Raw genomic sequence first — 11,704 nt, 5'->3', positions numbered from 1 at the left:
TTTTTTTTTTTTTTTTTTTTTTTTTTTTTTTTTTTTTTTTTTTTTTTTTTTTTTTTTTTTTTTTTTTTTTTGTAGTTGTGCACTTTATTGAAAAAAAGGAAAATCTTCCAATTTCAATCAGGATGGATTTTCCAAGCGCATGGGACAAAGACGACTTTAAAGTGATATATTGACGTGTCGATTGTTAGGTTAGTACCACACTTTTTGGGATCTTTTAATTTAATATATACCTGCAATAATGTCCATAGAAACTATTCGAAGTAGAAAACTTTCTCCACTTTTTGTTCTTAAGTTTATTTCCTAAATGAACATTGGAGGATTTTTGTTTTTTCAGGCTATACGGAATGCGTGGATGATAACATAGAAATTTTGGTCCCTGATGATGATGATGGCCTGTATGCGATTGATATTTTAGATCCATCTGCGGTAAGATCACATGAAACTACTTTTTCATCTTTTTTTTATAAGAGATAATTTCAATGATATTTGAAACACCAAAAGGATGTGTTATCATGAATGTGACAAAAAACCTTATCAATTTACAATGAGGGAAGTATTACTATAGGAAGTAAAAGTGTTAGACGAGTTTCACCAATAAATGGTTAGGTAAACAACATTTTCGAAGAGCCTAGTATAAGTATGTCTCTTATTCGTGAATACTCTTTCTTTCCATAGGTACCAAATGAAAGCCATAATTAGTTTTGTCCATAGCAGAGCCTTTGTATTCTTGAAGGGGTGGATGTTAAAGACCGTTTCCAATAACTCATTTGCCTCCGTAGGAAAAGTGAGGTGACATATGAAGATATAGAGGATCTTTACCCAGAAACTTAAGTGTATATATACTGCATAAATAGATGGTTTTGTGATTCGTTGTCTTTCTTGCCCAAAGGGCACCAATTTGGAAATAAAGCTAGGTAGGACATTCTTTTTTTTTTTTTTTGTAGGTTTTCATATGTGCTAATGAGTTTACGCATCATTTCCCTTAGGAAAAAATGTACATTTTATACGATGATTTCCTTTCCATTTTATCTTTGCTAGTGTGGGGTTATGGCTTCTACCTTTTTGTGGAGAAAACTCCATCTGCACTAGGAAGTCATTTCAACGAGTCCACTTCATGGGATAACATAATTTGAGTAAGGTCAAGACTTAATTCGGCCATTTTATTGCTTTGTTATCCTTTAAGGTTCCACTGAGCTGTAGGTTCCAAAATTTGTTGGCATCTTTCCATATTTTTTTGATCATTGCCATCTTGTAATGACAGAGTCTATACAAAAGAGGATAGCACAAAGCTAGCATGGTGTTGTCAATCCAAGAATCAATTCAGCAAGATGTGTTTCCTCCATCACCCACCCATTGGTGAATGTGGTCGGTGATGAGGTTTTGGTGCTTGTTTATGCACTTCCATGGCCCCTTTGTAGAAGGTGGGTGGACAGATTTGCACATTATTTAGGAGCGTATTTAGTCTTTAAAGATTTCTCGACAAGGTGGTGCTTTCATGGTAATATTTCCATATCCATTTGGCTAGGAGGACTTTGTTCTTCTCCTCTATTGAATATAGGCCAAGACTTCTCTTGTCTAACGGGAGATTTATGGTATTCAATCGAACAAGATGTGATCCCACTTTCCACATATAGTTTCTGAATAATCTTTCTATGTCTATAGTCACTTTGAGACATTTCGAATAGAGACATGTAGTAAGTAGGAAGGTTAGACAATGTGTTCGAATAGAGACATGTAATAAGTAGGAAGGTTAGACAATGTGTCTTGTGTTAGAGCGAGTCTTCCGCCTTTGGAACTGTAGCACGATGATCATGTCTATAACCTTATTTCTATGTTTTCAATGATGGTCTTTCAAAAGGAGAAAGGTTTAGGGTTCCCATTTAAGGGCATTCCCAAGTACATATTCGATCATTCACCATTTTTACAACCTTATTTGTTGATGGAGTTGTCAATATCCACTGTCCTAACATTGATGTCCATTATCTCTATTTCTTGTCGGTTGATGCTTTGCCTCGAGAACCTCTGGAAGGTTTTCACTGTATCAAGCATGTTTTTTACATTTTTAATTTAAGATATTAGGGAACAAGAAACAAGAAATGATTACAAATATGAAGGAAAAAAAATTTACCAATCACAATTTAAAAAATAAAATAAAATAGAGGGTACAAAAAACAAGAAATAAAAAACTAGAAACGATAAACATGAAACAAAAACTTTACCAAAAGGGCCACAAAGTGTATTTTTTAATTGTTTTCTTTACTCTTCTTTTTCGGTTCTTGAGTGTGTACTAGAGGCCAGAATTGCTAATGCTTAATATGAATTTCTTGCGAGACATAGGCTTCCTTCAGTTACTGACTTCCACCATTTATTGTCGATTTCATTCAATGATTCAAGTTGATTGTTGTCCCTGCTGTAAGAGTGATTAAGCAACTCCTCCTGCTATGTTTCTTCTTCATTACTATTATCATGCTTCCAAAATGACTCAACAATTGCATTATATCCGGTTCTTGGGATATTGATCTGAAGAATTTTACTAATTTGCTTGATCTGTTTTTATCCATCATACTATACCAGAGTTTTCTTTTTACTGTTACAGGTGGTAAAATGCCTCCATGTGGATGACGTTTATCACTTTCATAATATAATTGATATGCTTGTTGGATGCGGCTACAAGAAGGGAACGACATTGTTTGGTTTTGGTTATGATTTCCGGCAGAGTAATAGGTAGATCATTCTTCATCTCTTGTTTTAGTATCAAAATTTCATGTATGATTTAATTGCTAGTAGCCGAAAGTGTATGCATGAATCAACATTGATGTAGGAGCATTGGTTGTTGGTGACAGAATTGGCAAGGCTATGGATGGTCTTAAAGCGAAGCTGGAAACTGCTAGTAAAGCTTCTGGTGGTAGAAAAGTGAACATAATATCTCATTCTATGGGTGGGCTGCTACTTTCGTGTTTCATGTCACTCCATAATGATGTACGCACGTATTCTCTTGACTAGTTGAAACTTGCATCGATGAGCACGAACTTGTTTTATGGATTCGGCATGATGTGCTTATTGTTGATTGGCAGATTTTTTCCAAATACGTAAATAAGTGGATTGCTATAGCTTGCCCTTTCCAAGGTAATTCAAACCTATTGCTTATTTCCATTCATCAATAGCTGTAATCTGAATCTAGTCCAATCATTGAAACTGCTCCTTATGTGAACAAATTCCTTTGATCAAGTTGTCCTTCTAATTTAGTTTCTCATTATTATTTATTTGATAGTAAACATTAGGAAAAATTGAATGTATGACGATCTAACACAAAATAATAGCAAATATAGCACAAGCTCAAAATATTTGCCAATATGACACAATTGTAAGCCATATCAGTCTGGACTGAGGTCTATCACTGATAAACCTATCACTGACTGATATCGATCTATGATTGAGGTCTATCACTGATAAACCTCTCAATGATTGTTTGCATGCTTGTTTGCTATTACGTTATTACTAATATATTATTATCATAGAATATAAATGTAGTGGCTTCTTCTTGTCGCACTCTATATCTTTGTTTTTGTTCGTTTTGTCTTCTTCTTTCAATATCCTTTAGGCCAGTGAATATTGTGTTCCATGGAGGTGATGAGCTTCTGCGTCCATAACATTAACTTTTGTATTTGGCTTGAAATCGACATGAGTTTGTTGAAGACATGAAGTACAAGTTGAAAATTCCCTTCTGTCTTTCATCTGTTTTGTATAATTCTCTAATTGATCCATTGCAAAATCCTGTACACTCATTTTTTCTTTGTAAGCAAGTCAAAGATGTTTCTGAGACTATCCGTTTGGCCAAGTATAGGATTCCCCAAGAAAGAAAATTCAAGTATCAGTTGGAAATTCGAATGTATAGTTTTTTGGGAAATGATTAGAGATTTTCTCTTAAAGATTTGAGAAAAAGCACTCATCTTTCACTTTTCCGAATCATGTCAGGGAAAAATATTGTAGTCGGAGCTAGTTAAAGATAATCAACTTCATAAAAGAAAAATAAAATGCTTGTACATTTTGAGTGAGGAAAGAAAAAGAAGTGGAAATGAACTTCAATTTTGTCTCGGTGGTTTCTAGATTGCTAGCTCACAATTCTTGGAAGGACATTCATGATTGGTACATGATCATTAGAACCCTACAATCCTTGCTCAACCATTTCTTCCATCTAAATCCTTTTAGGGTGGACAAGGCGTTCCTCTGTTGCACGAAAAAAGTGGCAAGCTCTCGGTTGTAAATAGAACCATGGTAGATGAGGAACACTTGAACAACCTAGTGGTTCCTTCATATGGAGGATGAATTAAAATAAAAAACCTACATCTCACCATTAGGATTTTGAGATGCTAAAACACGTAGGAAATATCTGTGGAGGTTTTGTTGAGATTGCCAAAAAGACCTCATCATGCGTGGATTTGATGGAAGCCATCATTTGACAAGGAAAACTCATGGAGTTCATACCAGGGAAAGTCTCTCTCCCATCATCATTGAAAAATCCTCTTTTGTTCAACATAAACCCCTATTTTAATGGCGATTTTTTTTGTTGATTTTATGGCTGGTTTCCATGGCACTAGAGTAGCACTAAAAGGAATCCACATTGTTAATGATACTGAGGTTATCACTAACAACTCAGGAGGCATTTTTTGGGCCGCTCCCTCGTTCAACCCTCTGGGGTTCAGGGTTCATCACTGAAAGGGACTTATACTTGGTCGAACAACAGACCTCCGGATAAGAATCATGTGTTCCACTAGTTTCAACTTGACCTATTACACGATCGAAGACCAAGAAGATTCAACAAGCGTTCATTTTAAATCTACATGACCATTTAGAGCTTTGGAAGTTACGATTTGCAAGATTGAAGTGAAGCATGTGATTGTCATAAATTTCACTTGATTGATAATTTCTTTGAAGAGTTTATTTATTATTTTAATTTCATAACTTCTTTTAGTGGGTATTTGAAGGGTAGTGGGATGAACTTGACAATCATGGCCACTAACTTCTTTTAGTAAACATTTGAAGGGTTGAGGGTTTCTTTTGTGGGAAGGCTATCTATACCCACAAAATGGTATGTAAAAAGAAAATTATGAGATTTTGGGGGAATGAAATTGAGCTCTCAATTTAGACTTTCACCCTTAAAAATTTGATCCTTTTCTAAGACTTCAAGCAATTCTTGTGGTAGATTTCATCTAAACCATTTAATTAAGCCTTAATTAAGTCTGATTGTGGAGTAATGCAATTTAAAACAAGGTTTCAAATCTGGTTTTTAGATCTTTGATCTTAAAATGTAATCTAATTCTAGCCTTATCTCTTGGTTGATTCAAATTTTGTACAAGGAGGTCTAGTTTCTTTAATTCAAGGGTTCTTGCTTCAACAAAAACTTGGATTGTTGGGCTGAGGATTAGGATTGCCTTATCATCCCCACCCACCTTTAACACTCATTGACAGACTTTTGTCCAAGGTCTCCTAGGAAAATTTAGTAATGCTGGTGTTGAAGACTGAATAGGCCTACATCATATCATTATCTCATTGTCCTTTCTATGGGTTACTTCAAATGGCCCCTCACCCTTCTGTTTTGAGTATATGTGGCTGGAACACACTGATTTTTTGCCCACAATAGAATACAAGTGGAAGAACACGCCCCTTTGTGGATGACGAGACACAAAATTCATTAACAAACTCAAAGGGCTAAGAGAAGTCTTCAAGCAATGGAACAAGAACAATGTTATCCATGAAAAAGTTATTACTTATGGACACATTAATGGTCTATCAGTAATAGACACACAAATTGTTTATCAGCGAAAGACATAAAAATGGTTGATAAGTGACAAAAATCTTTTAATGATAGACCTAGAAATGGTCTATCAATGATAGAGATATATCATTGATAAACTATAAAAATAATCGATCGGTGATAGAAGTCATCATCGATAGATTATAAAAACGACATATTAGTGATAGACCCAAAAAATTAAAAAAAAAATTCATATTTGCAAATTTGACAACTAATTTTACCTCACCCATTTCATTCTAATAGTTCGTTATGAAGCAGTCGACGATATTCACTGTACAAATGATTGACAGGAGCACCAGGATGCATCAATGATTGCCTGCTGACTGGATTGCAATTTATCGAAGGCTATGAAAGCCAATTTTTCGTATCTAGATGGACATTTCACCAGCTGGTAACTTTCCTCCTGTCAGTGTCTAGGTGGTTTAGTTTACACCTAAAATGATTGCAAGGGTATTTTTTTTAATCATTATTGACAAGTTGGATACCTTATCAACCATTTTTTCATGCATATCTTTGTCTCATTAATGATATTGTGCTTTTGTTCTCAATGATACCATTTCTTTGTGTATGATATGTCATAGGTCTACTAATGATATTTACGTGCAGTTGGTTGAATGTCCTTCAATTTATGAGATGCTGGGAAATCTAGGATTTAATTGGCATGCACAACCACAGATCCAAGTTTGGCAAAAGAGTTCTGTTGATGGGAAAACTTCTGTTGAATTGAAATCATATGGCCCAACTGATAGCATTGCTTTATTCGAAGAAGCATTAAGAAATAACCAGGTACGACACTTCACGTTGATTCTGTTAAAAAGTCATCTGGCCCAAGCTAATTTTAATTTCAATTATTGCAGATAAAATTTCATGGAAAGACTATTCCTCTGCCCTTTAACTTGGATGTTCTCAAATGGGCTACTGGTACTCGCCAAGTAATTGATAATGCAAGCCTACCAGATGGAATCTCCTTCTATAATATTTATGGGACATCGTTCGATACGCCTTTTGATGTGTGGTATGTTATGAACTTTGCATTATTATGTGTTAGATGCATATTTAGTTTTCAGTAAAATGACTGTCTTTCATATCATTGTAATGATAAATTATGAATGGGTCAGTGTAGTAGTCCAGAGGTATGGCTGTTTTCTCATTGCTTTGTATAAATTTGATATCAATTCATTGATGTTAATGCCTCTGTTTCAAATTAAATAATGAACATATGGTATTAACTATGATGCAGCTATGGTTCCGAGTCGTTGCCGATTGAGGACTTGTCTGAAATCTGCAAAACTTTGGTGAGTGATTCAATTTCCTTTTGCTTTTATGTGTTAGGCATTTCTTCTACTTAAGTTAGACATTGTTCAGGTTTTCAACCTTTTTTTTATCTTCTGATTGGATTGTTTTTTGGGTTCACTGTTCATGGTTTTAAGATGGTCTATTTGTTTGGACAATCGCATCATCTTTTAGTTTCTTGTTTGAATATGCTGTGTGAGATCCCAGATCGATTGGGGAGGAGAACGGAACACCCTTTATAAGGGTGTGGAAATCTCTCCCTAGTAAACGCGTTTTAAAAACCTTGAGGGGAAGTCCGAAAGGAAAAGTCCAAAGAGGACAATATCTCCTAGCGGTGGGCCTGGGCCGTTACATACAAAATGTTAAAAGAGTCATTGATGGCTAAAGTTCCTGGCACATGCTGAACAACCTTACTGTCCAAATTACTACTATTCGACATAATGGGGATGTCTTTCTTCATTGGTCCCGAACTGTTTGGATCGATTTCTTAAGTATCATACCAAATCCCATCAATAGAATAGCTTTTTCGAGAAATACGAGGCATAAATCCTTTTTAGCCCAAATTTTTGTCAGTGGCGATCTCCAATTACAAAGAGACTTTCGAGCCCTTCAACACCAAACATGGAAAATTCTTCTTAAAGAGGAGAAATACTACTAAATGACCTTTATCTTTATTTATTTTTTGTCTTTAATTTCTTGTCTTTTCTGGCTTTGATTAATTTATCAAATGTTTGGCTGTTGAAGTAAATATTGTTTTTGATACATTCCCATTTTGACCGATCAACCAAATAACAATTTTTTAAATGTGATAACAATGAGGTGAATGGGGACCTCTGAATAATATGATATTCTTCATTGTGTATAAGAACTACCAATATATGACTGACTGCTTATCACACTTGTTTTTCTTCTCCGCAGCCTCAGTATTCTTATGTGAACGGAGATGGTACAGTTCCCAGTGAATCAGCCAAGGTGTGCTATTTCACCAAATTTAGTTCATGCATTCAAAAAACATGTTTGTTGTCGTTGTGTTCGTGCGCGCGTGCGTGTGTTGTTTTATTTACATAACGTGCATCTTTCCTTTGGAAGGCGGATGGTTTTGAAGCAACTGAGAGAGTAGGAGTCGCAGCGAGTCATCGAGGGCTTTTGAAGGACGAAACAGTGTTGCAGCTTATCCAGAAATGGTTGGGAATTGATGAGAAGGTTAGTAAACACCTAACAACTTCCAAAGTGTTCGATGCTTCTCTGAAGTAGAAGTGTGGCTAGTGTAAGTTTAAAAATAAGGCATAAATATTGTATTAGTCATTTGTATTCTAGCATATCAGTAGAATCATAATGACGAAATAGCCCAAATTAAGGATAGAAACACATACATACATGACTAGCGTGCTTTACAAACATACATTATCAAAATCATGGCTTTACAAACCTAAAAAAATCATTCACATGACTACCGTGCTTTACTTTTTAAAATAACTTGGGACTTTATTTTCAGTAACTTATCATACCCATAAGTTGTAGATTGAAGCTTGCAATTGGCTTCCAACTTAGGGTAACTTCCAATTTCAATTGTCTTATTTGCAACTATACACGAGAATGTCATAAGTTAGGAGCTATACTACAACTCCTACCTTGAGTCCAAAAAGGCTTATTAGAGTATTACCTAATGATTCATACTTTCACTTAGCTCTTCTTGATTTTACTCCAAATAGGTTCCATTATGTAAATTGAAACTCCATAAGGTCTGGATAGGTCAATTAAATAATGGTCTAATTCAGGACACCTTCAATAGACCAAACACCTTTGAATTGTGAACGGTGATTAAAGGTTTAAACCCGAGTGCTTCAAGATTAAGAAAAACCCAATGAGCTAGAATAGTGAGTCTTGGGGTTAAGAGTCCATGTTTTAAAGCTGCCTAGATATCTTAGGAGCCTAATAAGCCTCCATGGCATTCAAGGATGATTAACAAAGCTTTCAAGGCCGCTAGCAGTGTGAACGATGTCACAACAATCACTCTTGCCTATATTGTCTGATACCCTAATAGCATTATTAGCGATTTAGGTTGGACCCAATAGCTCCACTGCCAAGCAATAGTTCTAGAGAAATAGGACTATCAAGTTGGGTCTAGGTTGAATAGAGTAGCGCATTGATAGAACTAGGTGCCATTGCGGAAATGCCAAAGGTCTCCTAAACAGAACCTTTGTAGTGTAACCATCCTGAGAAGGGGCATGGAACCACACATGTTAATATAGTAGGTGGTCGACACACGTAGAGTTACTTTATGGTCCCATGGAAGGGTTTATCAATTGACCTTCCATGATGTTTAGATCAGTAGAAGTCATATTGTCCTACCAACAAAAGATGTTTGGTCATTCGCTGCATGGACAAAGCAAAGCATCTGATCAAAACTTTGAGGTTTCTCCAGTTACACGAATAGTTATAAGGTTTAGGCCCAAACTTCCTAGAACTTAGAGAAAAGGCCGTGAGATAATTTACTAGGATATGAATACAATGAGAACCTACAAGTATATTGATTACTGAATATTTTTATACTCACTCCATTTTTTTTTCAAGTGATTGTTGACTTTTGGTCGAGATAGAGGAGTGCTCGAGAGTTGCATAGTCATAGAGAGGGATTCATCTCAAAGTATCTCTTTGTGCATTTTGAAGTTTTTACATTTGTTTGAATTTACATTTCGACAATAGGCATTTAGGTGTGGTGTGGTGGATAATAGGCATTTAGGTGTGGTGGATTAAACAAACATTCTCACATGGGAGTCTTTTAGTTGTCGAAATCATATGATGGTGAACAAGGAATGGGAAATGGAGGGTAAGATTAAGAGAATGAGAGTTGGAGACAACACCTTAAAAGCATTTCTATCCACCATGGTCACAAACAACTAAGTATTTATTGAATTCCCTAAATTATATGTTCGACCACATTTGTATATATAATGTGGTTAATGGCCCTATGATTTCAAATTATATACTATATATGGTGTAATTATAGAGTACTATTCTGTGGCCATTATATCAACTAAGAAATGAACTCATTTATAGTTTAACCAAACAATCGTCTATTGGTAAAAAACGAAAAGAAAAAAAAAGTTTAATTAAACGATGTGTCTATTTGAAATGTAAGTAGTGAACAAGTTCTCGATAGATTTTTGGAGGATTTACCAAAAGTACCCCTTTCCCGAACTCTAGATTTTTGCATAAGGGTATTAGCTCTATCTCCCCGGCCCTCATACTGCATGATACCAATGTACCGAAAGAACTCAAGGTACAGTTGCAAGAATGACTAAATGAGGATTTTATCTATCTCAGCGTATCCCTTTGGGATGCGCCCGTGATATTTGTCAAGAAGGATCAATCAATGCGTTTGTGTATTGATTATAGGAAATTGAATGAGAAAATGGTAAATAATAAGTACCCTCTCCCTTGCATTTGAGGGCCTATTTGAACAACTCATTAGAATAGTATTTTCCACGATAGACCTAATGTCAGGCTACCATTAAATCAAGATTAGGGATGGGGATGTGTGAAAGACAACATTCCGAATAAGGTACGACCACTATGAGTTCGTGGTCATGTCGTTCAGACTCACCACCTCTTTCCTCTCTTTATATTTAAAATTTCTTGGACTGCGTCTTTACCATATTGATCCATCTCCTCCACCTCTTCCTCACTGCACATTCCTCGATCAAGATTCTCTCCATGTGATATTTGTTCTAACCTTGTGGATGAGTCTGTGTAGTACTTCTCTTGTAGGTTCCTCTTTGCCCCCTCAGCTTCTAATCCACCTTCTATTGAATCTACTGCTGATTCCTCTTCTTTTTTGAACTCTCATCCTATGATCACACGAGCTAAAGTTCGTATTTTGAGGATTCGTCATCTAGCAAATCTTGGTATTTTAGGCTCATCTGAACTTTTTTCTACTTGTCTTCCATCTTGCCAAGAGAATTCAAATCTAATGTTAAGAATACTGCTTGGCTTGCTGCCATGGATGTCTAAATTTAAGCTTTACAAAAAATGACACTTGGATTATGGTTCCCCGCCCTGCCAACACCAACATCATGGGCTCTAAATGAGTGTTCCGCACTAAATATTTGTCTGATGTATATGTCCAGCGTTTGAAGGCTCGTCTTGTTGCCAAAGGTTATACTCATATTCATGGTCTCGACTACACTCTTTCAATCCGGTTGTCAAAACTACTATTGTCTGTGTTGTGTTTTCTCATGTTGTCACAAATAAATCGCCTCTTGGTAACTTGATGTCAAGAATGCTTTCTTTAATGACACTCTTAGTGAACATGTTCATATGGAACATACTTTTGGGTATATTCATCCTCACTTTTCCACACATGTATGTCCATTAAATAAAGCCCTCTATGGCTTAAAGCAAGCTTTTCGCACTTGGTTTCAATGTCTCAACTCATTTCTTCTCACACTTAGTTTTTCTTGGAGTCGTGCTGACACGTCTCTTTTTACCTTTCATTAGCAATCTAACCTTATTTATTTGCTTCTTTATGTCGATAACATTATTGCTATTGGCAACCATCCATTTATTCTTGGCAACTTTACACATGCTTTATTC

General features: G+C 35.7%; 1 protein-coding gene and 1 long non-coding RNA gene across 2 annotated transcripts in view; both read left to right on the top strand.

Annotated features, from left to right (window-relative positions):
* The window catches only part of LOC111439951 (phospholipase A(1) LCAT3), a 14,134-nt gene extending 5,626 nt beyond the window's left edge, over positions 1-8,508 (top strand). Inside the window, exons 2-11 of the mRNA XM_023077383.1 lie at positions 335-426; positions 2,597-2,724; positions 2,844-2,979; positions 3,075-3,126; positions 6,106-6,206; positions 6,422-6,601; positions 6,673-6,830; positions 7,056-7,110; positions 8,027-8,080; positions 8,198-8,508. Coding sequence (XP_022933151.1) covers positions 335-426; positions 2,597-2,724; positions 2,844-2,979; positions 3,075-3,126; positions 6,106-6,206; positions 6,422-6,601; positions 6,673-6,830; positions 7,056-7,110; positions 8,027-8,080; positions 8,198-8,362 — 1,121 coding nt within the window. The 3' untranslated portion in view covers positions 8,363-8,508. The remainder of the gene's footprint in view (positions 1-334; positions 427-2,596; positions 2,725-2,843; positions 2,980-3,074; positions 3,127-6,105; positions 6,207-6,421; positions 6,602-6,672; positions 6,831-7,055; positions 7,111-8,026; positions 8,081-8,197) is intronic.
* On the top strand, positions 1,505-2,107 carry LOC111439952. The gene is made up of 2 exons (XR_002709888.1): positions 1,505-1,706; positions 1,750-2,107. It is a non-coding gene; the product is annotated as an uncharacterized LOC111439952 (long non-coding RNA).
* Positions 8,509-11,704: the final 3,196 nt, after the last annotated feature.

The sequence above is a fragment of the Cucurbita moschata genome, unplaced genomic scaffold, assembly GCF_002738365.1.
Source record: "Cucurbita moschata cultivar Rifu unplaced genomic scaffold, Cmos_1.0 Cmo_Scf00120, whole genome shotgun sequence".
In the NCBI taxonomy this organism is placed as follows: domain Eukaryota; kingdom Viridiplantae; phylum Streptophyta; class Magnoliopsida; order Cucurbitales; family Cucurbitaceae; genus Cucurbita; species Cucurbita moschata.
Note: the sequence above shows the minus strand (reverse complement) of the source record. Positions and strands in the feature narration are given on the sequence as shown.